The sequence below is a fragment of the Manis pentadactyla genome, chromosome 5, assembly GCF_030020395.1.
Source record: "Manis pentadactyla isolate mManPen7 chromosome 5, mManPen7.hap1, whole genome shotgun sequence".
In the NCBI taxonomy this organism is placed as follows: Eukaryota; Metazoa; Chordata; class Mammalia; order Pholidota; family Manidae; genus Manis; species Manis pentadactyla.
The window spans coordinates 15,538,192-15,561,859 of record NC_080023.1 but is presented as its reverse complement, the minus strand read 5'-3'; the positions used below and the strand labels follow the sequence as shown (position 1 = coordinate 15,561,859).

The following is a 23,668-nucleotide window of genomic DNA, read 5'->3' as shown; positions in this document are numbered from 1 at the left end:
TGCCTTGTCGTGTCTAAGGTTAAGCATCTAGACACAAAACAAAGCTTGTGCCTACTCGACTTCCAGTCCAATTTTCCCATCGCCCAGTGACCTAGGTAACACTTTGAGCAATAAAGAATAAATTTAATTTCTCCAGCATTTTGTGAGGATTAGGAACAATTGTTGGCTTGCAATGACTTTTTATCCTTGGATTCTTTTTCCTCCAGAGCATTCCTCTGGTCCTAAAAGAGAATTCTGATGGTTTAAGACATAGAACAAACAGAACTTTAAATTAGGCTTTTTTCAATCAATTGGAACTGTTGGAGGGGAAGCAATCAACCTTTCTCTCTGCTGTTCTCAGCTATTCACATACTTCAAGCTTTAATCTTTCACTAGTAGAAGAAACCTATCGTGATGGGGCAAAGCTATCTTTTCTCATTCTGTTTCCAGACTTATTTATTTCTCTTTCCTTCAAGTATTTTTTTTTAAACACTTAAATCAAGTTGCTATACTTAGCTGTACACGTTCATTTGGGGGACATTTCGAGAGGCACAGATGTTCTCTGAACAACATTTCACACTGCCATGGTGTGCCCTAGACCTCGGTGTTTGCCATCGGAAGCCCTTTTACTTTTCATTGCTTCCTTCTCTAGAATTTAGTTCTGTTTTAAACTCCTGTCCAGAGTTCCTTATATCACAATTTATCAAATTTTTAAAGTGACCCCTCTATAAAGAATTCAGTGATAGCAAATAACTTAGTTGTGGGTAAAAGTAATGAAGAGAATATATAACATATCCATCTGACTGCAAAGCTTATTTACTTATCAAACCTATGGGCATTATGACAAAAACAAAACATAAATAACTTGAGAGTCAAACCTATTTCATTATCAAATATGGTTTAAATCCAAAGTGTTAGCTAAATGCTTTGCAATTTGCACTGCATTTTCACATAATGTTTAGTCTAAAATTACATTTAAAAATCACATATGAAGTTTATGTAAAGCTGACAGAATGTTCCATAAATTAAATCATATTTGTATACCACCAAGTCAATGGATTAATTGTATTGTTTCAAAAACTGAAATTTTTATTAGTGGTGAAAATGATCTTTAGCCATGTATGTAAATCTGAATAACTTCCAGAATAGTTTACCTATATTTCAAGTTTACTCAGAATTTTCTAACTCTTTTATATTTTTCCTTCATTTTGTTACTCAAGACAAAACATCATTAAAACAACAATCTAAATATGTGGACTAACATAAATAGTTTCTGAGTCCTAGTCTGTGTTTCTATACCTAATTCACTTTGTACAGGAATATTAAAACCATATGAATTATCAATTGGGAGAAGGTAACAGACCTCATCAAGACCATTCCTGCCTTAATGCACCTAGGGTGGCCAAGTTAGGAGAAACAAAATGGTGCAAATGCACATTTTATCTTAATTTGTAGCGTTAAAAAAAATAATGTGGCTATGCCTATGTACGTATGACATTGAGAGGGAGGTGAAGTGGACCCAGGAGATTGGCTGACTATGGACAAGCTGCATGGATGTTTGTGTGACTATTATTTTCACCTCACTTTGCAATGAGAGGATAATCATCATACAAATATTCTATCATGCTTGAAAACTGACAATGTTTTGAACACAGATCTATATTAGACTTGAAATATTCTCAGGAGATAAGTATGGTCATTCCCATCTTACAGATAACATAACTTGACTCTAGAGGTGTCGACTGATTTCCAAAGACCGGAAGGCCACTAAAATCTGAGTAGGCATTTATACACAAGTATGCCATGTCCCGCTGTTATGATAGATATCTTGATTTCATTGTCTTTAAATGTAATGAAAATACATTAAAATCAGCTCAATAGAATGAAAACCCTATGGACACTTATTCCTAGAATTCATATTCATGTACACTTCAGTCCCAAATTATAATCTTGAGAGTGCAGTGGCAATTTTGTGATCAAATATTAAAATAGTCCCTGGTGATGTGCATCCAATATCTTTGACATGAAAAGCATATATTTCAATTAATGTTTCAGAAAACAGACACACTCAGTGAATTCGCTATACTTTAACTGACATACTACAGATCAGATGTTAGCAATGGCTGAGGCCCACAAATATCACATAATATGTGAGGTCACATATTATGCCAGTTTTTCTCATCAGCATCTCTCCTAGGATTCTCCATGAGTACTTAGTGGTGAAGATAGGAACATTTACCATTTAAAGAAGTACACTTGAGTGGGAAAGACCTTCTTGCCCTTGACTTTCCTATGCCATGAACTTTGCTCTAGATTTCACAATCAGAGTCTACTCTGTGGGTTGGCAAATTGTGTTGATTTCTGACTTTTCCAGCAAGTATTCTACTTGTGATCCCTCTGAAGTAAAACCTATCAACACTAGGCCTGGCAAAATCTCAAATACAATCTTAATCTTCATTGGATGTGTAACTTCTCAATCATAAGATTGCATGTTGATTAAAAAACAAAAGCAAAAGTACATTCTATTCAAAGGTTTGCCTTATTTTTCATGGCAAATGGTAATGGCCACTCCCAAGCATGTTCAGATACCCGTACATCAAATCCTTTGTCTGTCTACTTAGAAACAAACCTTTGCTTACATAATAGTAATCTCTTTATAAATTAAATATCCCTAGCATATTTCCACTTTTTAAGTGGCAAGAACAGAGTCCTGTGAGCCCAATAAGAAGTAATTTATAAGTTACTTAATAAATAATAAGGGACTTTATGTTGTAATTACTGACAGTAGACACTTTTCTGACTTTTACCTCTCTTCTTGGTTCCTTGTTTTCCAAGATAAAGAGTCAATCTGTTTCCCTTAATAAAATATCAGTATTATCCATACAAATAGTGTATCCATGCACCAAATGATAACACAGACACATGGCCTCTGAAGAACTTTTATCGTCTGTACATGAAGCTCTTGGGAAGTGTCAGTGACGGAGAGCAGCGGCAGCTATCACGGCACCAGATGAGTAATGATGCCAATCTGGTTGGACAACGGTAACCGTAGCAACTGTAACCTGCAATTACTGTGCGAGCACTGTGGGATTTATTGTGGCAGGGGCCACATAGGCCACGAGGAAAAGGGAGAAGGAACCTATGGCACCTGACACCTCTAAGAGCCCACACTTTAATCAGAACTGGCAGAAATTAATTCAAGAGGAATTTTGACAGAGGCTCCACTGTTGTACTGTTGTACTCTGCTTTTATCCTTCAACACAAGAATCCTATGAGACTAAATTGACATCAGAGAACCAGGGGGTTAGTTATTTGTAGGTCCAATATTATATTAAATTAAGGTATATTTTGCTTAGGTGAAAAATGGATTATTTTGATTTTGCTGTGTCTACAAAAATCCTTCAATGTTTAGAAAACCTAAGGGGACTAAACATTTAATTAGCCAAGTTATTCTTTAAATTTAATTTGGTTCTCCATTATTCATAATGCCTTCCCAGTGTTACTATTTACTCATTCAAGTTACAAATCTTGAACCCAACAGAGATTTAATTCAATACATCAAACACTTACTGAGAGCTTTCTAAAGGTCAAGTCTTATACTAGACCCTGGGGATATTTAAAAAAAAGTTTCCATAATACATATATACCAGCATTTATATTCATAATCATAAAAAAAGAAAGCTAAGTTAATAATAATTGACAAGCATGCCAGTGGTTATAACTGGATGGTGGGATAATGAATAATATCTACTCCCTCTTTCCTGTGTTTCTGAATTGTCTAAACCTTTTTAATATGAGCATGTTACTCTTAAAACATTAAAAATCTAAAACAAAAAAACTAAGGCTCTTTCTATGGAACAAAGAGAAAGGGAAATAAAGACAGCTTGACTGTATATTTGTTATGCTTCACAAATTCATTTTTACCTTAATAAAACAAAAATCAAGTTTTCCTCTAATAAAGTGTCAATGATCGTCATCAAAAACAATTTTGAGAATTTGAGATCTTATCTGACAGCAAATGAATTGTGTCCTGTCCAATCAAATTAAGTGGTCAGAATCTATTTGTCTCAGGTAAGTAGTCAGCAGGCCATAAAAAGAGTCCTTGGCTTTAAAACTTACTATTTGTAACATTAGGTAATTTAGTGACTACAAAGCTCGCTGGGGAATAATAAATGCCACTTGTGAACCAGAAATAAAAAGGTTTTATTCAAAGAAGTTAAGGAAATGAATCACTGGGACCAAGTATTTATTTTTGTTTGTTAGTTTTGTTTTGTTTTAGAAGACACAAGTGAAAAATGAGTTTTTTCTATATGCTTTAGATACTTAGAAGTCTGGGTAAATATAATACTACTCAAAGAAATAAACTGAAAACCACAAAACAAATATTTAAAGCCAAAAGCTCAACCACACTCCTACCAATGGAATTCCTGTCTAATGAGCCCAGATTAGTACTTGCAAACTGAAGTTGAAAAGTGTGACTCACTCACTGGTAAATCACTAACTACTAAGGTTACACTTATCAGGACGATTGGTATATGCTACTCATATATACAACTGATACTCATAAATTTCAATCAATCATAATCGACTATTTCAAAAGTCACTGAAATCTCTCAGTTAACCAACTCGATTGCTCTGAAAATAATTTTTTCCACATTTAAATTGACAATCAAAATTCAACTGTGGCTTTAGAAGAGGAGCACAAGGGAGAATGAGGTATCCACATAAGCTAAAAGAGAACTATGTGCTGTCTTTTTTAACCTCAAGCCTACGATCCTTTACTTACATTTTCCATCTGTCAACAAGTGCTTGTAATTTTATTACACTGTCCTGTAGTTTATGCAGAGTTGGTATTATTTTACAGAGTTCTCTTAATGGACTGGATATATGGTAATGCTATTTAAACTCGTCTCCTGCTCCAACAAACACAGCTGCAACTGTACTACTATTTCTGAGCAAACATCTTGACCTGAACATGTAGTGCTCTCTCAACCCGTACAAAGAGAAATTGGAGCAGACAGCAAAGGAAAAGAATATTTGGCTGCTAGTAGAAATCAACCATGTCAAATCATAATTCATATACAGTGTACCCTCTTTTTCTTTTATATTGCATTTAGAGTCCAAAAAAAAGCATGTGTGCTTCTTCACCTGGCATCTCATTTTCAGCTGAGTCAAATGGTGATTATTAACTACAAAAACCCAAAGAAAATCTGCATAACGCCCAGTACACCCAACCAGCTTTAATCTAAGCAAGCAATGATGAAAAAACAACCACCAATGTATGCACTATATATTAAACCAGAAAACTTTTCCTTAGTTATATGTCAGGATAAAAATGTATTGAATAAGGGTAAAAATATTTTTAAAACTAATGCTTAGAAAAAGAAAGAGAGATACTAGTTAGTATTATGAAGCAATTTTTAAAGAGAAAACAAATTCTAAGTTGTTTCTTTTATGAATTCTAGATGTCTATAGCTATGCTAAATTGTACAGAATGGCAACTATGACATATAATATGTATATTAAGACAAACATTTTCCCTGACCCAACATATTCTTCCTATTATTTGTCAAAAATTGTGTACCCTTTGTTCGGTCATTTATTCTTCTTGTGAAAGGATGATTCATTTTGAAATGGACATTTTAAAAGACTTTTCTTTTAGATTTATGCACATTTTTCCATCTGTTGGAACATTTGTTTCAGGTGAGCTCCTAGGCACCTGTGTCACGTGAAGAAAATTTGAACTTGCATCCTTCCTATTGGAAGTATTAGCCAGGCAGTGAGCTTCACAAGCTTTTGTTCATTTATTCTTTAAAGACTCTTAATGGTGGTGGCTTAATTTAATTAATGCTCACCATCATAAAAAAGTGGTCACATGTAGCTTATAACTTATCCTCTCAAGAGGAATATCATTGTTAACAATCCACTGAATCTAACTTAGGTGGGACAATAGTGTCTCAACTCAAAATAAGATTCCTGACACGAGGACACAGAAAAATATACCACCACCATATCTCTAGGTATACAGTGCCCAAGTCAGGTGCAGAAACCCATTCGACATTAAACAGTAAGCCATTAGGAACTTCAGAAAAGTCAGGAACTTCAAAGCATTCAAGTCCCTCTTGCAAGTAACTAACAATACTTTAGCTTTCATTTCTACCCACCTGAAAGCTTTGAGGCAAACAGACACTTTGTAATTCTGAACACATTTTCTTGCTGCACATTTTCTTGCTGCCTGGTTTCCCATTTTTAACATGTTTTTAATTAACTAAACTGTTTCCTTATAGGTTTATGGATTCTGTTTCTTTAATTCACTTCTTAAAGATTTCAAGTGTCCTTCTTCTGAACAACTTCATGAACTTATAAAATCATAACAAATCATAAGAGAAAATCCCTTGGTCCACTATGTGATACTGTCAAAGAGGGCAAAATGTTCAACAAAAAGAAAATTATTTGCAAATAGGGGATTCTGAACTGGATTACACCACCTGAAGCCTCCCAAGAAAAAGAATCCCAGTACTTCACTGAAAATCACACATTCTTGTTTCTCAGACACAGTGTTGATGTTGCTTCCTACACTTCTCCTCTTCAGCTTAAAATTTTTCATTTTTAAATAGCAGTCATTCCATTTAAATTATATTTTCACAGCTACATAGAAAATGGACACTTCCCTAGACTGGAGTGGATTGCTTTTACATGCACAGTACTGGCAAAGTAGTACTTTGAGAGGCTTCACTGACCACTAGCCTTGAAGTCAATTCTTCAAGGTCCACACAGTCACCAAAAATTAAAGCAGAGAGTAGAATGACTAAACCTTCCCTGTGCCCTTTCTTAGAAACTGAGCAAAAACATTTAAATGTAAGTATCAATTTATATGCACACATATAATCTTTATAACAGTCTATATCCTATTTCCATGGTAAAACCAACCCCTAGATAATTCTTGTTAAAAAAGGCAGTCTCCAGGTTTCTGTATTTGATTTTTTTAATGTATTTAAAGTGAGCCAATTAACCACCAGGGAACACACAGAAGAGCAGAAATCCTGCTAGTTAACTTTGGCTACCCCTAGAGGAGCAGTATCAGGAAAGTCAGACTCTAGACTAGGAGATCTGCTGTGTTTGCTGAGTGCACTTTGGCCCACTAACACAGTTCCCTCTACAGTGAGCTAAGGTATCAGTAGGATCTAACACTGTAGCTAGGATCTGCAGTGAGGGGAGGACAGTCTTCCTACTTCTGACAATAGCAATAACAATATTGAACAGGTAGGCTACAAAGCCTTGACTACAAAGTCAAGTTCAGAAAAAAGTTATCCACTTACTTTCCCTACAAATGGCAATGTGGAGGACTTCCCCAACATCCTGGTGGGGACCAGGTTGAGCAATTTGTTCTCTATACCCCAACAGTGTTTTTCCAATATCCATGAACATCAATGATCATTGCTATTGATTTGCCCAGCACTTTGGAGCTTATCTCCGATATGCACAAAACCATTCATGCAACTGAAAATCTAATTTTTAAAGCTTTCAAACTTGTGTTTTCACTATTACCGATTAGGTCTGCAAACAAGCATCCCAGGGAGGAAAGACTAATTCTGCCTAAAACTCACATTCTGTTCCTTCCAAAGAACTGCTTCCATTAACAGACTATGACATATTTGATATGAAACCCTTTGCAATCATTTATGTGGCAGAGTTTGGAATTCTGGCTCTACAAAGAATATTTAAGAGGAAATTTACAAGCCCTCTTTAAATACCTTATAATAATCTTTCCAGACTAATAAACACTACTCGAATACAGAAACAATATCCAAAAAAGCTGACATTAAGAACCCTAGCTTTAAAAAAACACTGCCAACTTTCTCTGAAGAGGAACTACAGTGGCAATTTTTCCCTTCAGAACTCAGTTTCCACAAAGAAGGCAAAGCAACATCACATGACCGAAAAAGAATAATACAATTACAGTAACACATACACTGCTAAATCCTAACCAAATAAAACACCTAGAAGCACTGGAAAACCAATCATAAATTTCCATAAGAAAAAAAAAAAGAAACAAAGGCAAATTTTCAATCCATTAATCTATTGGTGAATCGATTCCAGGAAAGCACAAGGAAACAGAACCAAAAATACATTTAATAAAACACAAGGTACTACCCAAAGCAACAATAACTAATTCTGTCTACTTACAGCCTGTAAAGCTTCGAAGTCCCAAGAAACAGCAACTCAGGAAACAGCTGAAGGTGATTTCTGTTTAAACGCCTTTAGAGAAAAACAAAAACAAAGCATATGTTACGCAAAAAATACCCAACAATGACTTGGTAGTGATTTGGTAGTGTCATGCCTCATCCTGTTTTCAGGAAAGAAAGAAATGACATTCAAGAGAATTCAGGCATTGCAAATCAAAAGCTGGTTACACCTTTTGTTACATGACTCTTTAAAGCAATTTTCCATTATGCTTACTCAGATGATTATGGGGGCTTAAACTCGAAAACTCACATCCCGTGCAACATCAGCCAGCCAGAATATACACAATGAAAAAGGATTTCTTGAGCCAGACTCTGGTGTCTAGATTAGGTGAATTCAATAGAGAGCAGAAATGCCACAGTAAATGGTACCCTGAAATAATTCTTAACACATAAAATTTCAGCCAAGGCATTGTGAGAAGATGGCAATTTCAATTTTGTTAGCTTTTCATTTAGTTACAGAAAAATAGTGTGAGAAAATGCTGGCGTGATTTGTCCCTATAGACAAAATCAGAAGAGAACCTCAAAGTTCAGACTTCAACACACAATTCTTGACCCTTAACTCAAAGGAAGCCTGAGTTATAACTAATAGTGGCTATAACTAATAGTTATAAGTAATTGTTTAAATAATGTCTTTTTAAATGTTTGACTGATATTGGAATGTTTTAAATGTTTTGGAAAAGAATTCAATTGCCCCTCTAACTCAATTTAAGCCCTAATGCCATATAACTAAGTTATTTTGGACTGTGTACACTTGCTAAAGGGTGGATAAATTCTGACCATGATGTACTAATATCCCAATCCCATTTATTCAAAGTAAACAGCTTAACATTTCAGCGAAAATAAATGTCTATCTCTCTCCATCCCCAAATTTAAATAAAATGATGATAAACTGATGCAAAATGTATATTTAAATGATTTATAAGCTTCTGTAGCTCTACAGGAGTGTAAGGAGGTCCTGAAAACTAATATTACACTGAGTAAACTGGAGATATTTAAAGTCATAATGATAAATCTTAAGAGGACAAGAAAAGAAGGCATATCAATCTTGACATAGTTAAAGTCATCAGTGGAAGAAGAATTACACTTATTTGATCTAGAGGCCAAAATGAGACTAGTGATTATAACTCTTAAGACAGTGGATCATAGGGAAGACCTTTGTAAGAATTGGAGATACTAGGCAATGGAATAATCTGCCTTGAGGAACTCCTGACTCCTTATTCTGCTATATATACAAGCAGAGGCTACGCATTTTTTTTCCCCTTGTAAAGGCTGTAATAACAAGAATTCCTACAGTGGCTGAAAAGTTATACCATGTAAACCTCAGAAAATCCTCCAACTCTAAAATGTCCTGAGACAGTGATGGTAACCATAACTTTTGTTACCTAAACTCATTATCGTGAAGAAGTTGGTCATCTACAGAAACATTCTCAGCACTTAATAAAATGTGTACTCATAAAAAATGTACGCCAAAATAGTCAGGGGGGAAATAGTAAATTAGAGGAGAAATGGTGGGCTTACTTCCCACTTCCACTAATTTTTATGAATAAAGTAAATTTAAGTGCTAAATTTAAAGTGAATTCAAAAGCTTTTACTCATTTATTTTTCTCTGTTGGGCATGATACTGAGGGAAGAGTACTTCCAGAATCTATTACACAATTGTAATAAAATATACCTCACAACCTTGTTATATTTTTCTTTCAAAAAATAAATTACAAATATTCACAACAGCGGTAATGAGCATTTTTCTAGGGAAGCAAGCAGTCTTGCAAAGTCCCTCATTACTCAAAAAGCCAGTCCAATCCAACCATCGTAATTCCATACAAACCATCAGGCAAACAAACATCAGCCATGATTCTGCAGCCACAACCAGGATGGTTCTTGAGTCCCCAGTCCCTGCAAAAGGCAGCTTTCCCTTTTCTCCAAATAATTCTTTCTTAAGTGCTCAGTGAAACTTCCCTGATTTTCCTACAAGAGTCAGTTCTTTCCTTGGCTGTATCTCCATTTCCTCATGGCATGTGATAATGAGACCCTCATATTGCATTGTATTTATTCAGGCACTGGTCTGTTTCCCAACAGGTTGAAAGCTCTTTGGGTATAAAGATCACATCTTTGTATTCTTTCCTTTCCTCTCTGGCACTTGGTAGGTTCTCAGGATATGCCAAATAAGAACATACAGTTCTTTTTTTGTGTTTTGGAAGAATTCAGCAGAGTCGCTAGCACATGCACTTTATTATCTGGCCATCTTTCTTCTGGCATGCTCTCTGTGGCACCTGTGCCTGCCCCAGGTTTATGCCACTCTCCAGCTCACCAGAGCCCCCTGCCAAACTTCCTTTCATGTGCCCTGTACAGTAGTATCTCCTTCCCCTTCCATCAACCTCCCTTGCCCTGTCATTCTCAACATCATCTAGAAGTTGGAAAGAATCCGGTATGTTTGAACAAATTCAGATATACAAGGAACTGATAGCTGCTACTGAATTTCCAGTTGATGGCCCTACACGGGCATAATTTCAGATGCTGTGGGAAAGTAGATATTTCAGATTGAATGCAAGTGATGTCTTTTTCTTACTATTTTCATGTTCCAAGTGGTTCTTACTTTATTCCAAAAGTAATAGCTAACATATATTAAGTTTCTGTATCATGGTCACTGTTCTGAGAGGTTTATGTGAATTACCTTATTCATTCTCCCAAAGAATCCCAACAGTAGGTACTAATGTTACTGCTGTTTTGGAGAGAGATGCACAGCTCATAGGAAGGAAAGTTAGAATTTGAATGCAGGTAGGGTGATTTCAGAGCATACCTTCTGAGTCACTTCTCTCACTTCTCTCAAAGAGACATGGTCTAAATTACTCCTGAACAACAATGCAAAATAATGTGCTGTTGAAATTTTCCTTTTCAACAGTCTTTCCTTGGGAAAAACATAGTTTCACAGAGCCTAATTCTTAAATACCTATGAATGAATCATCTGAAAATAAAACATCATACTTTTAACTAGTTTTATGTTCAGCTCGCTGTTGTAAAGATCTATATATAAAGGCTAAAGTTGGAAGGATATGTATAAAACATTCTTCACTGAATTCAGTTGGTTTATCATCATTCCACGAAAATTATTACAAATTATTTTAATATGCCTAAGCCAACCATGAATACAAGACAAGGTATCATACAAAAGGGGCAAATAATAAGGGATGTGATATCATGCATAGAAAAGGAGTGTGAGCTTTTTCCTTTAAATAATAATCATACACTTTTGGCTCCTGGTCTTCTTTCTTCCATCAATGGTAAGAATAAATGGTAATACAAACATTAAAACAAAAAATGAAGCTCTTCCAAAATATTAATAAAAGGAAAAAAGTTGGAAAGCAGGGATTCTTGTACAATAGCCCCTAGTTAAATCCTTAAACTGAAGACAACTTTTTAAAATCCAAAATGACTTTTAAACTATTAAAGTGCATAATAATTTCTAAACAGGACTGGAGAAAGAATAACCTAGCTTTTTTTAATGCCACAATACCTCTTAGCGCTTAAAAACAATACAGTCACAATAATAACTAACATAAATCAGTTGAAGAAGTTAAAATCTGATGGGCCCAGACCAGGAAAACAAGTCTGTAGTGAATCAAAAGTATTTCAGAGGAGGATTTAAAGGAGCAACCATAAATTAGCTCCATTAAGTAGACCAGGTGGGTTGATTCCCTATGGTTCAGAGCAAGGCTACCCAATGTGTAGAAGGAAAGATAAGAGATTCCAGTAAAATGGAGTCTGCCCACAAAAATCTCAGGGCTGATTGAGAATTCTCTGGATGGTAACTCACGAATCCAGAAAGGTGTATAATGTGTGTCTCTAAAACACTTGTTCTCAGGGCAAAGATGAGAGGGATCCCAGTAAAAGGTTTCCTTTGTGCTACAGACTAGTTTTTAACTTGACCTTCAGTGGGTGAATGATGTTTCTGTATTGCACAAAACACCACTGGCCTCCAAAATTCTGATTCTTAAGAACCTCAATTTGATAAGCAGCCTGAGTATTATTAACAAGCATTGTTTCAAATTATTTTTTGTCAGCTGCTCCTGTGACTTGTCCATTGGTAAAGATTATAATCTCTTATTTTGCCAGTTTTCATCTCAATTCAACAAATATTTGCGAACTTCACCCCAATCCAAAATGTACAATGGAAACAATTTTACCAAAGCCAGGGAAGAATGTATGCCTCACATTGACCCATTGATGTAAATGTATTTTAGCAGTGTGCCTGTTCTGAGATATACATTTAATAAAGGTCACCTTAATGAGTCTATCATGTACAACCTAGAATTTCTTAAACAGAAATGCTTTCTCTGGTAAATTTCCACTTGTGTTTTTTTAAAGTGTTTTTATTGTAACATTTTTAAAGAAAGATTTTAACATTTAGGTAGTACTAAGTGAATAAAGTTTATATTTTCATTAGTAACATCAATGATAATTTCATCCTTTTTATTTCATGGTGGGGAAATCAAAATTGATTAGTAAAAATGTTGCTTCCTCTTCACTCCCTTTATTTGTTGGTATTTCTCTACATATTCAGAATGATTATGAGACATACTCTGAAAACTTGGAGTGGATTTGTACATTCTTTACATTTCTTCTATTGATATTCTAAGAAGAAAATCAGAATGAAAATGATAGTAAATATGGATGTATCAAAGTCAAATGTGCTATGCACACATCTGTTAGTTCAATAAGATAAAATAACTTCTAAACTGGGTTTTTGAAAAAAGGAGAGAAACATTGGAATGCATACTAATAATAGTTCTTTAGCACCAACTGTGTGCCAAGCATTTTGGGAAACCATATACATTATCGTACTAAATCATTTACTGTCATTATGAGATATAATTATCTCTGTACTAATGATAGGAAACTGAGGTTTTGAAAGATGGAGTAATTTGATCAATATTTCACAGCAGAATTGAAACCAAGGGCTTTCTGAGGTCACTCATCTAGTGTCTCTGATTTTAAAAAGGAGGAAAGGAATTTGTATCTCTTTAGAAAGCATAGTCAGCAGTATAACCAATGAGCACTTGCCATGTTCCACAGGACACCAGGCAACAGCATATTAAATTACAGAGTGTCTAAGCAGAGGACAGTCTAGATTGTCTGCACCCTACTCTCCCTGACAGAACCTAGAACAGCAGCACACAGCCGAATCTCCAGAACTGTACACCAGCAACCAGACTGGATGGAGGCTGCAAAGAGAACAATCATATAATCTTGGTAAATGTTATCTTAAAGAAATATTCCAAGTTTATTAATAACCAATCAGCCCTCTTGTTACCAAACTTTCCATCTGAAGGCATTTTCACCAGTATTTCTTTCAGCCCAGCAGATATAAATTGCTTTGAGAAATGATAAGAGCAACATATATAAAAGTCCATGCAGAAAAGTGTCCCATTCCATGGTAAATTGTACAGTTCAGTCTAGAAGGCATAATTCAAGCAGAAAGGTATCCAACAGGAATGAAAGACAGAACTCAATGTAAAATATTTGACATTTGCTGCTTCCACAAATACATTGTAACAGTGCAAACGAAGAGACTCATTCCAGAGGAGGAATAAAGGACACCGCATCCTGCAAACACTGTCACAAAGGATGAGCCCAAAACAGATGTGGGAAAAATAAACAGCCTTGTGGCTTCAGAATTTGTAAAACAGTCCCACAAAGAGCAAACAGGCCTTCTCACCACAGTTCAACTTCATGGCCCATTAAAAAACGTTCCATAAGAAACCCTCCGTTGGATTCAGTGTTCTGCTAAACTTCTCATAGTGCCTGTGCATTAAAGGCCACAATCAGTACATAATTTAAAGTAGTTCAGTATCACTTATAAACAGGTCAGAATAATTGGCATTTAGAGGGTATCACAAACTAAATGTTACACACTTGATCATCTAGAGCACTTATATCTCATGCAGTATACATACTTGGCCTCTGTTACTAAAGTTTGGCATGTTCTTTAAAGACCCTTTCCTAAGGAAATAACTGCAATGATCTTAATTTTGGGCATAAAGATGCCAAAGAACAATTCTTTTTGAGATGACCTTGGCTTTCTTTTCCAAGGAGATCAGCACTGTTTGTCCTCACTTTAAGAAAAGGAATGTGTTATGTGTCGCCTGTAAACTTGTAGGATTTATCAGAAAAGGGATTCTCTACATCTTTGTGAACATCTTTTTCTTCAAACCTGTTTAACGTATTTTCTACTTGAATTCATGCATAGTGACTTACACACACACACACACACAAAAAAAAAAAAAAAATTCTAGAGGGCTTTAGTACTTCTTCAGCCTCATGCTGGCTTCATGTGCTTATGAATGGTGTGTGCACACAGGACAACTAACTCATCACTACCTTAAAGAAAACCCAAATGTGCCTTTTAGACATCCTTCCATGACAATGTAGTACTTAGTCAAATTTAGGCTCCACTGTAAAGGGATTTAGACTTTCCTAAATTAAAATGAGTATTTTCTTTATATCAATTTGGTAGAAATTTAAATACATTCAAATGTACAGGTTTACTTTCCAGGATTCGCTCCATGGTTTTTTAATAATATTTCAGGACTCATTTTTGAAGCAAAATGAATATTATGTGACAAAGTTAGAAAAATGTAATTTCAAGTCCAAAGATACTAAATCTTGGGGAGTATAAAGCAGTATTTGTCTTAAAAGACTACCTTTACATGTTATTGGTATGAAATGAAAAACAGGCCAAGCCTTTGTCTTTATCACTTCTGCAATTTCCTAATCGTAAGGGTTTACTATGGTCGTGAAGCTAACGCAAAGCCTAATATCCAAGAGTTTTCTGGGGTATGCTATTGACTTGCATTAACATAAGCTACTATTTATTTTGCATGTAAGCATTTCATTGCATTTAGGATGAAATGTCCTCAAACTTTTTGACAACCCTAAGAAATTACAAACACTTTCTCATACTCTTGCTTTTGTGATAGCAAGGAACTTGCAAAAATGACTGGTGCCCACTAGTGGGACCCTGAAGTGGCCTGAGTCTCCTTAGAAAACCTTCACAAAATAGAATTTTAATGACTTCAGTATAATCCCATAAACTGTAAGTGAGTAACAGTACTTTACACCAGCCCACAAAAGTTATCAGTCCTAATGTGACTTCTTTAAATCTCTAAGACATTAATGCACCAGCAAGAAAAACCTTGAATTAATTTAGCATGGAGATTTCATGGCTTATATACATAGGTACCTTCTGTGAAGCATAAAAAAGTATACTTCATAAGTATGCCAATTCTGTCCTGTACCCTTCCTTGGTTAATTACTGTTGAATTACCTGGTCACTTACCTACATGAGATTTTATTTTAACATTTTTATTAAACAATATGAGACCTGCTAAAACAATCTACATGAGGCACATTCTTAAGGCTTCGTTTTATTCCCTGACTAACAGGTACACTCGTAATACAGAGCTTCCACGGAAATCTGCCCCTGCACCTGCTAGGTCGGAGAGGACAGTAGGTAACTGTCAAGGCAGGAAGTTATGTGTGCTCGTGGTGTGTAGGTGTGATTAAAACTTCTTTTACAGTGATTCACAAGCACATTCTGATGATGATGATTACATCACCTGATGCTGTTTTATATACAATAGAAAGAAGGGAGAGAGGAAAACAGGGAGGGAAGAAGGGAATGAAAAGAGGGAGGGAAGATTATAATATCCCTCTGCCTCCTGACATTTTGAGTGATAACTTTGTATTTCTTCAATTGTTTGAAGTGGAAAAAATTTCTTTTTACAAAGCTATAATGCTCTGATTTATAAATAACTTTCTCATTCTATGCAAAAATTAAATTCAGCCTAACAACATGACCCTATTTCTTACAGATTAAAAGGTGGATTTCTAAAAAAGATAACAATGATCTCATCTTTGTTTTCAGATTTGTCTTCTGTCTCTAGATCGACTTAAGTCTCAATCAACATAAACAGAAACTAACAATTCTGAAATACAAGTATCATTTGGAATTGTTTTGATTTTATCATTTTTAAATGGAAGAAAAGTTAAAACCATAAATTACACACAGATAAAGCTAATGTTTTTATTTTTTGTTCTTAACACAAAGAATGAAAATTAAGTTACTATAAATGCTGTATGAATGGCAGTTAAAATATCAACCTGCATTTATCCATCTTTTCATAACTTAGAGTTTGAATTTAAAACTTCCTATCTAAATTGCTAAAAACCATATAAACTCACACAACCAATAATTAATCATTGATCACTTCCTGTTTGTTACACTGTTTCTTGCAACATTTTGGGGTAAAAAAAGCAATTTTTGTGATGTTTATGACACCACCTGCTACAATAACTATATATACCACAGGTCACAGTACTTCAATTATGGTAATCTCTGGGTAGTTCTTTTTTTATTTTAATGTTTTTAAGTAATATACTAAACAAAATTTAAGATAGTTTATTTCAGAATAATGTGAATGCATTCTTCAGCAAAACTGCCTTGCCATTTAATATATTTAAAAAAATAAATATTTGAAAAGTGTATCCACAATGTTCCTACGAAATGGTTTTGAATTCCAGAGTCCCAAGGAGATGAATTGGCTGTCAGAAAACAATGTGCTTCCATCAGATGGACTTGGCAGTTGTAAACAAAAGGAATTTTCTCAGCTTTTCCTCACAAATATGAAATATTTGCTCTCAGCCAACAGCTGGGGTAATTTAAAGAAGTCCTGCATATATATTAGTTTTCATTCAAACTTACAAATCCTCCTCCCACTCTGAAACATCAGACTTCATCTTAATAGAATAGAAAAGTGTTCTGAGATGAAGTGACATTCCCAAGGGAAGGAAAAGTCAAAAAATAGTACCTACTTACAACTCTAATCAGATTTCAGATTATAAGGCATCTGGTTAACAATTTTTAGGAAAGGTTAATTTATTCAAGATGAAAGTTAAAATGATACTCCAAAGTGACTTGAAAAATAAAAAGAGTTTGCTGTTCTAGTGTTTCTGAAATTTTTTTAAAACTACAATATAAAGAAATAGAGACTGCATGAAAAGCCCCTGAGATTCCCTCAATGGTTTGGAAATTATTTAAGTATCAAAAAATATGTTTTCCATGTGATAACTAAGTTTATGAAAAACTGTGAACGTTAAATAATTTTCAATTATCTATCCATCTTAAAACATTTAAATTATATTGAAACATTTTTCAAAAATGGATGAATTAAAAATACCTTTGCAAGACATTCATTAGGAATTAGCTAGTCATGAAAGCCCATGAAGGATAGCAAAGAATGAATACTTTTAGAGGGTTTTTATATATTAAGAGATAGATTATGAACTTAACCAAATGTTTACCTTGTTTTTATCCTCCAACCGAACAAAGCTAGCTCAAAGTATTTGAATTTATTTTGAAGTCCACAATTATATTCCCAATATTGTAATATTTATCATGGACAAAATTTTATAGTAAAATAATGAGACATCTCTGTGTTTAATTTTACATAAGGGGATAAAAATGTAGGCTATATATTTATAAATATTTTAGAATTTGACAAGCCATTTTTCTACTTATAGACAACTACACAGAATTAACTTTTGCATTTGGGCTCAGTGAGTCTGAGTATGTGCTATGCCTGAAATGAACTTCATATTTCATTATTTTAAATATAAATTTTATTTCTACTGCCTGTTAAAACAGACATGGAAAATTAGTAAAATAATTGTTGCTACTTTTAATAGAGCAGGTTTTGCCCTTAAAACATGAAAACCAACTAAACTTGAAATATCAAGACATATGAGACATGGAATTACATACAAAATTTGTAATTTATATTAATTACTTCAGACAGAGGTTTTGTCTTTTAGATATACACTGTAAACATAAAATTATAATGGCCCTTAAGTAATATACATCAGTCCATAGATTTGTGTCTGAAAAAGTGAAAACATATTTTAAAGTCTGAAGTTCACATCTGATCTTCTTGGAAAAAAGAATCAATGTTAAAATGACCACCCTTTGATAATGTAATTCTTACTTCCACTTCTACTAATCTTTAAAGTCTTTTTCCAGCAGCAATATTTAGAAAACTACTGTAAAATAATGAAATAAAATTGTAAATAACTGTTATTAACAATGTTCACCATAAGTGTTAAATACAAGAAAGCAAATCTTTACCACTAAGATTTAAAATATTTCTTCATATGTCACTAATGACACATACACCAACAACATGGAAATTAAAGTGACTATCAGAAAAACTTATTTTTTCCGTAATGCACATAAATGCAAATATAATTACTACCTTGCTTCCTATATAAGCAAATAAAACAAACTAAATGAACAACAAGAAAAACATGTACATCTTTATGTATCAAAGTACATAAAGTATCAAAGTACATAACCTTTGGTTACCAAGGATGGAAATGTTTCAGAAAAGTTAGTATTTTTTAGCTTTTTACAAGTTAATACTTTGTAGCAAAAATTCTACACTTTCTAATTGTAAATTTGTCTGAAAAATCCCTTAGTCAACCTCTTGTTTCTGTAGACTTCCAAAACCTACAATGCGAAATTGAAGACATGGTTCTTGAAACTTAAGTATTTTTTAAAATACAGTTATGTCGTCATAAGTTTGGAATTGAAAATACTTACAGCCTCTCCAGTTCTTTAAGATCCTGGAATGCTCCTCTTTCAATGGTGCTAATCTTATTCTCCATAAGCTGACTGAAATGCAAAGTATAACAGGAGTCTTAACGTTACCACTCATCTGAGTGAGTTTCAATTCAGCAAGTGAAAACTTGCACTTTTTTCCCTTCGTAAAGTTAAATATTGCTCTAGTTTGAGATTCAGTATCAAATTTAACGATGGTGTACTTGAGAAAAATCAGAGAAGGGAAATAAAGTCCACATCACAAAACTTTCATAGAAAATACTAATGTAATGCAATTTCTCATGAAATCTACTTGTCAAAACTCTGAACCTTGAGCTATGGTATATCCTGAAAACTGACCAGGGACACTCTAGCTCTGATGGCTGGTTTTAGTAAACTGATTGAGTTCTTAACTGAAAGAATCAATATACAGCAATTCATTACGTATATACTTCAATTCACTTCTGGATATACATCAGAAATTAGAAAAATTCATAATGGCCAAAAAGTGTCTTTTGCAAGTTGAACTCTGAACACACACTGATCAAAAGTATATGTTCACTGTGATATAAATATTTACAAATCTGTGAGTAAAACAATTTTATATTACATTAAATCTCAAAGGATGGTTCACTCCCAACTAATTTAATCTACTAATTAAAGAAGTAATCAAATTGCAATCATTTCATAAAAGCTACAAAGGTACAAAATACAAGTAACAATTTAAAGTATGACCGACGTATTTTTATAGAAAAACATTTCCCACCAAAACCTCTGTAAAAGGTTGGATTGCTTGATTTTAATGTCAGAAATTATACCTAAGTGTTGTTTGCTAGAAAAGTGAACATTTTTTATTAGTAATAATAAAATGCAGACCCACTTAAATTCTTTCTAGTTAATCTCAAATCCTAAGAGTATCAAATGTCTCACATTACTTATTCATATTGTGAAAGCAATTATTCTACATTTTTATATGCATAAAACACTTAGGTATGGTATAGCAAACATTTAAGGTCATTTCTACAATAATGTTTCTATGGCATGCATCCAATCTTAAAATGGGAGCCTACATTTTTATTAAAACTTGTAGTACAATGATAAACAAAAAGAATGAAAACCAAGACCTTCAAAACTTTTATATTTCTGTCATTAGGACACTTTTTAAAATTGAGACCAGTAATTAAAAATATGCAACCTTAGAAACAAAAGAGAATTCCTCAAAACACAAAAGAGCATACTTACAGAACTCTTAAGTGTCTAAGACCAGCAAAATCTGTCTTGGTAATCCGTGTGATATTATTTCCATTCAAATCCCTAAGAGCAAAAAAAAAAAGTGAGAAAATCAAAGTTCCATTTTATTTCTATCATTATCTCGTTAAACAAAGAAAAATAAAAACTCAGTGAGAATTTTAAGATGAATGATCATTTCCACTTACTAAAGTAGTTTACAAAGCAGAAGAGAGAAACATGGGAATGACCTTTGAAGGAAGGTTTTAAAAATGATTCTTAACACGGTTACAGAATCCATGCTTGCTGGCCTATGACAAGCAAACGAAGTGATTATGTTATCAGGAAAAGTTCTCTTGCGTGTGTGTATCGGGAGTGCTTTCAACTTTTGTTTTTATAAGGATTGTGTATTAACTTCATAGGTATTCTTCTATTTTACTGTTATTGTTAGGCACACCCCCAGAAGTTCCCTCCAGGACATGAAACGAACAATTTTCTAACTCAGAAACTTATAAAATTCTGAACCTATCCTCAGGTGGCATGGTGGCTAAACTTCCTAAGGCAAAGAAAAAAGTTAGAGTTCCATCAAAAGCACTGCGCTTCAAAGGCCTGCGTTTATAGGCATTTTCCTCCCAACAATTCTATGTTTGTATGAAAACTAAACTCTTCATTTGCAGCTCTGGCGTCCCCGCTGCGGCTGTAAAGTGAAAACCACTAGTGGGGGCAAATGGAAATAGTATTCAGGCCCTGACATTTTTGCACAGATTTCAGCACCAGGTTTCCCTTCAAGAGTCACAACCCCCTTTTCTGGCATCTTAGGTCAAGATCTAAACTTGCCCTGGTTCCAATCATTTCAAGTAAAATCAGGCTTTGCTGCGGTTTGAATGTTCTCCTTCATGGAAATAAGTTTTCTCTTACCTTTGACTTTAAAACGTCTGTATTTAAAGTGTTTATTTTGCCTATGATATAAGTTCATAAGCCAGCAATGAGTAAACCATTTCTGAAAACTCATTATAGATTCCCTCACAGATATTTATTTCCCAAGGACCTAACAGAGATTATGTTTTCCCAAGGACCTGAAACGCAATGGCTATTTTCTCCCGAGTGCATTCTCTTTTTTGTTGAGTAAGACATGTTAGTACTCAAACTTTAAACTGTTGTGAACAGCATGAAATGACAAGTGCTAAAACCGAATTCTGCATTACTTTTTCCCCAAACCACTTTTCAAGATGAGCAAAGTGCCATCAAGTTGTTCTACGACTGTTGGGGTCTTTTAAGGGATATTTGAAGTAACAAGAATCCCTAGCCCCCACCGTAGATAAATGGGGTGGACCACCTTTTGACAAGACACCCTTGGTAGGGCCCCAACTGGCCCGACGCTGCGCGCAGAGTAAGAAGTGAGGGGCGGCCCGGCGAGGCTGGGAGTGGAGGAGCCGTTTGGAAAGCAAGAAAAAGGGCTCAACTGCGGCCTTTAAATTGAGGGCGAAGGAAATGGTTTACACAAGGTCCAGAGCTCCCCTCCTCTGCCCTTAGTCTTCACGCCCGGGGGCTTCCGCCGGTCCTCTGCCCGCGCCCGACAGGCCCCGCGCTTCGGCCCGGAGAGCGCGCCCGGGGCGCCGGGGCAGCGGCCTCGGCGATCACAAAGAGAATGGCCTCCATGCTCCACCGCCCCGAACTCGGGAAGTGCCCCGCAAGGGGCGCGTGGGCCGTCAACGGCGGGGCTGCGATTACTTCATCAGACTCGCCGAGACCGCGGGGCGGGGATGCCTGCGGGCAGCAGAGCGCGAAGAGGGGAAGCAAAGGGAACTGCAGCCACGTGAAGGGACGCAGAGACCGCCGGAAAGGTGGACGGGGGCACTGGGGCGCGGCAGGACGGGCCGGGGAGGGCAGCCAGGCGCCCGGGGTCGTCAAAGCAGTCACCCGCGACTTGGCTGGCTCCGCTTGGACAGCCAGCCCTCCGCCGAGACGTTGGGACGCAGCCCTCCGCTGCGGTCGCCCGCGCAGACAAGTCCCTTGGGGGCCCGCCGCCGCCGCCGCCGCCGCCGCCGCCTCCTCCACGGGGGAAGAGTCGCGGGGGGCTGCGCGCGGCCACTGCAGGAGCTGCCGCGGTCCTGGGGCACCCTTCTCTCCGCGGCCTGCAGATGCGCCCCCGGGCGGACCGAGCAGCCCAACCACCACTTCTCGCCTCCCTCCGTCCCCAGGAGGGCGACACAAAGCCGAGGAGCAAAGATTTCCCTCTTTTGAGTCACCCCTGGCTGTCTACCCCCCGCGCTACCCCGAGGCGATAAGAGGGAGGATTCGGCCCTGAAATCCGAGCGTTGGCAACCCCAAGGTGACTCCCTTTACGAGTCTGGGGATCAAAGTCGCGTCTCCCTTGCCCTGGGTATCTGCGAGTACTTGTCCCTCGGTCCCTGGCTCCCCAGGCGCCGAGAACTCGTCGGCACCCGGCTGCGAGTGGCGGGACGAGAGCGGGAGAAGGGACGAAGCGCAGCTGCCGGCGGGCCCGCCCTCCCACGGCAGGCGCCCCTCCCTGGGCAGCGCCCTCCTGCCCTTCGCCCTCCCGTAGAGTTCAAGCCCAGGATGGGCGTGCCTGAGAGCTGGTGAGGGCTGTCCCAGGCACAGGTCCCTGCGTCGTTTGGTCCCTCCAGTCTCAGTGCAAGGGGTGAGCGACCTCAATGGGGGTAGGGGGCAAGCCCATACTCACAGTCTTTCAGTGTTGCGGGGGATATTCCTGGGCACGCTGCGCAGCGCCAGCCCGTGACAGTCCACCGTGCTGCCAGAGCAAGAGCACTGCGCCGGACACGCCTGCGGCGCCACCTCGTTCAGGATCGCCAGCACTAACCCCAGCGACAGGGGCAGCGTCTGCCAGCCGACGCGGCGCATCTTCCCCCGCCGCCTCCTAGCTCGCCGGCGCCGGGGGTTCCTCTTTAGCTCTCGGTTCCGCTCGAACAGCGCTGTGTCTGAGGCCCAGAGTCTGGTGCCGAGCTAGCCACACAGTGTCCGGGTAAATGTGCACAAAATAATATGGAAGTAACAGTAATAATATTCAGGGCAACAGAGTTGACACAGGTACACGCCTCCCACTTCCTCTCCACCCTCCTGCCGCAGAGCTGGCGCTCCTTGTGCAACTTTAGGTCCTGAAGATCAATCGGCCTAGCCAAGGCTACGAGGAGACCCCAGAGCGGCAGGAAGGAGGTCAACGCGTCGTCTGGCCAGCAAAGATCAACTTGGCGGTAAAAGAGCTGGTGCTCCCAACGGTGGTGAAGATGCCGGAGCCGGTTGCTCGGGGACGGAGGCTGCTAGGATTCCACGGACCCCTCGGCAAATCCGAACCCAGTGGAGAGGGCACGCGATAGAAGAGGGGTGCTCAAAGAGAAATGGTGGCCTCAATCAAAGTGGGCTCTCTGAAGCTAAAAGGCACAGGAGTCCCACGGGCCCGCAGCCGAGCGCGCCAGACGACTGGGCATGGCGCGCGGGGGCGCACGGGGCGGGCGCGCAGCCAGTGGGGAGCGGCGGGGGGGGGCGCTGCGGGGCTCCCGGCGCAGCTCACTCACGCGGCCTCCCCACG

General features: G+C 37.4%; 1 protein-coding gene across 4 annotated transcripts in view; it reads right to left on the bottom strand.

Moving 5' to 3' along the window:
* The window catches only part of SLIT2 (slit guidance ligand 2), a 357,572-nt gene extending 334,587 nt beyond the window's left edge, over positions 1-22,985 (bottom strand). For 3 of the 4 annotated variants that reach the window (XM_036921029.2, XM_057502128.1, XM_036921031.2), the window contains exons 1-4: positions 22,805-22,985; positions 20,116-20,187; positions 18,877-18,948; positions 8,167-8,238 (exon numbers count right to left, since the gene is read on the bottom strand). In XM_036921029.2, coding sequence (XP_036776924.2) covers positions 8,167-8,238; positions 18,877-18,948; positions 20,116-20,187; positions 22,805-22,983 — 395 coding nt within the window. In that variant the 5' untranslated portion in view covers positions 22,984-22,985. The remainder of the gene's footprint in view (positions 1-8,166; positions 8,239-18,876; positions 18,949-20,115; positions 20,188-22,804) is intronic. The other variant, XM_057502129.1, reaches the window with a different exon arrangement.
* Between the last annotated feature and the right edge of the window lie 683 nt (positions 22,986-23,668).